This window comes from Pinus tabuliformis, chromosome 2_1, assembly GCF_031772625.1.
Source record: "Pinus tabuliformis cultivar Carrire ecotype Pingquan chromosome 2_1, CPIR1, whole genome shotgun sequence".
In the NCBI taxonomy this organism is placed as follows: domain Eukaryota; kingdom Viridiplantae; phylum Streptophyta; class Pinopsida; order Pinales; family Pinaceae; genus Pinus; species Pinus tabuliformis.
Window position 1 is genome coordinate 464,384,031 of NC_142299.1, and position 2,886 is coordinate 464,386,916.

Consider the following 2,886-nt stretch of genomic DNA (forward strand, 5'->3'; position numbering starts at 1 on the left):
TATTTATTTTTGGCATATCAACGTTTTAGATTTTTTCATCAAGGAATTCTTTTTTTCAGAAAGAAAAAACTTGATGATATTATACTAAGGAAATATAATGAGCATATACATATAAAGCCATATGGAGCTGGCCGGCAAACAGGCCAAAAAAGGACTAGAGCTTATGAGATCAAAACCATTACAATCAAGCCATAAGGAGCTGGCCGGCAGACAAGCCAAAAAGGGCTAGAGCTGTTGAGATCATAAAACGATACAATCCGAGAGAGTAGCATAGATCAGCATGAGACCATAACATATAAACATAGAGGAGCTGTCCATAAAGAGAACAGACAAAGAGCACAAAAGGCGATAAAAGAAAACAGCAGGATCAAGTTGGGTCGATCATAGCAGATATATGGATCAGAGTGGAGGAGATAGGAGCCTTGGACTCCTGGAAGATGCAAGCATTCCGCCATTTCCACAGGGTCCAGCACGTGAAAATGAATAAGGATCTCCATGCAAGCCGCTGATCCGACCACCATCTGAAAGCATCCTGAACAGAAGAGAATATCTGGTAAGGAAAACCATATGAAGAGGAAAGATCATACCAGATTTGGGACGATGCCGGGCATTGAAAAAACATATGGATGTTTGTCTCGGGCGCATGACAGCGCATGCAGCATCTTCCGGGGCCCATCCAGCCTTTCCTTTGAAGAACCTCCCATGTGAGGTTCCTCTTATATAAAACCAGCCAGGAAAATAAAAGAACCTTGAGCTGAACTGTAGATTTCCATAATTTGATAGGAAAAGGGGGACCAGGCAGCGGCGGGAGAGAGGAAGAGACAGATGCGTATATGTCTTTGACGCGCGCGAGCTGGTTGGCGGTCCCCATCGACCAAACTACTTCATCTTTGAGACCTGTTTGAGAAATGCCTTTCCCTTCGAAACAATTAACAGCAGCGGACCATGTGGACCGTAGAGGAAGGGGCAAACCAAGGTCATCCCCATCCCTCCAGATTGGCGAAGAAGAGGACCAGGAGCGGATCAATTTATCCCAAGTAAAAATCCCCTTCGAGTGAAGAAAAGATATGAGCTCAGGGGTGAGCGAGGATTCTAGTCCATGAACAGTCGGGTCGATACCAAGCAGGATGCCAGAACCAGAAAAAAAGGACCATTTTAAAAACGACATAAAGAGCGGCTGAATCTTTCTAAGGCTGCGCCATATGGCGGACCCTCTTTTTGAGCCGAGGGACTGCCTTCTGAACCAGTAAGCGATCGGCCTGCCTTTCAAATATTTTTGCTTGATGATTGAGCTCCATATGTCGTCGCCGAAGATGCCTCTGTGCAAAGACTTACATAGGAGGGCCATACCGAATGACTTCATATGTAATAAACCCCAACCACCGTCCCTCTTCGGTCTTGTGATGGCTACCATTTTTACCAAATGAATCTTTGAAAGGTGGGATCTTCCACCCCAAAGAAAATTAGCAGACAGGGAAACAATTTTTCTAATTATGGAGGCCGGGAGGAAATATAGATGAGCCCAATAGACTACAAGATGAGAAAGGACTGATTGAATGAGGATGAGCCTGCCTCCCAGCGAAAGGAAACGCATCTCCCATCTTGAGATCTTGTTATAGAATCGGTCAATGAGCCATAACCAGTCCTGATGCCGGTTCCCTTTTGGTTTGAGGAGGTATCCCAAATATCTAAAACCGTCCATTATAGGAGCCATGTTAATGCCAAATAACGCAGCGATCCATTGAGCCATCTCCTGATTAGTGTCATTGTGATACAACATAGATTTGGTCTTGTTTATGACCAACCCTGTTGCTGACTGAAACTTCAGGAAGATCTCATTGAGACAGAGCCAGCTAGATTTTTGAAGCATGGCACAGATAAGAATGTCATCAACAAAAAGGTTGTGAGAAAGAGAGATATTCTTACAGATCTTGATCGGGAGGCATCGCTTGTCAGCAACAGCTTTGTTTATCTGAGAGCTAAGAGAATTCATGACAAGGATAAAAAGAAGGGGAGAGAGAGGACAGCCCTGACGCAGCCCCCTCTCCGCCTGAAAAAACGATGACGAGATGCCGTTGATGATAACAGAATTTCTTCATCAAGGAATTCGCATGCTTCCTTATACCAAAATTTTAGTTGTCATTGAAATAAGTATGTTTCTCGAATATGAGGTGTTGCTCATTAAAACTAAAATTTAACAATGTAATAAAAATCAAATCAAATCTAATCCATTTAACCAAGGAATCCTATATAATTTACTACTAAGTGAAGATAATGTGCATTATATATTGGCTAATCATACATAAAAATAATTTAATATGGATAAATTTGAAAGGCAATTGATCGCTAAAACAAAATGTGTGTGGCTATGTAATTTCATATATTTTATTATAAATTTTATTATTGATTCATTTACATTATATAATACTTAATGAACTTGTAATAAAATGTATATTATCTTTTTCAATTTTATTTCAAATATTGAGGCCTCCTAAAAGGTTAGGTTGTTTTCACATGTATGTGTGTGAGAGAGAGAGAGAGAGAGAGAGAGAGATAGATAAGTAATTTGTTTTATATAAGGTATATTTTATATAACAATTCTCTTTATTTTACATTTTAAGAGTATATATAACTGTTGATAAATTATGTTTACATGCATATTTAGGTTTCTTCAATTTCTCTCTAATCTTTCTTAAATATTGGTTTTAAAATTATTTTAGTTATTAAAAATGAGATTATAACGCTAGCATCTTATATATGTATTAAAATTAGTCATAAAAAGGTAACATTATATTGATGTGTTCCTTTTTTATTGAGATATTGATGCGAAGCACATACTGTCTCTTTTTTTGTAGATTTTTCCATCCTTATGTAATGAAATAAATA

The 2,886-nt window shown here is 38.9% G+C and overlaps 1 protein-coding gene across 1 annotated transcript; it reads right to left on the reverse strand.

Moving 5' to 3' along the window:
• Positions 1 to 367: 367 nt before the first annotated feature.
• Positions 368 to 1,414, reverse strand: LOC149200933 (uncharacterized). Its single transcript, XM_089401126.1, has one exon. It carries the CDS (start codon positions 1,412 to 1,414, stop codon positions 368 to 370), a length of 1,047 nt encoding a protein of 348 aa, XP_089257252.1.
• Between the last annotated feature and the right edge of the window lie 1,472 nt (positions 1,415 to 2,886).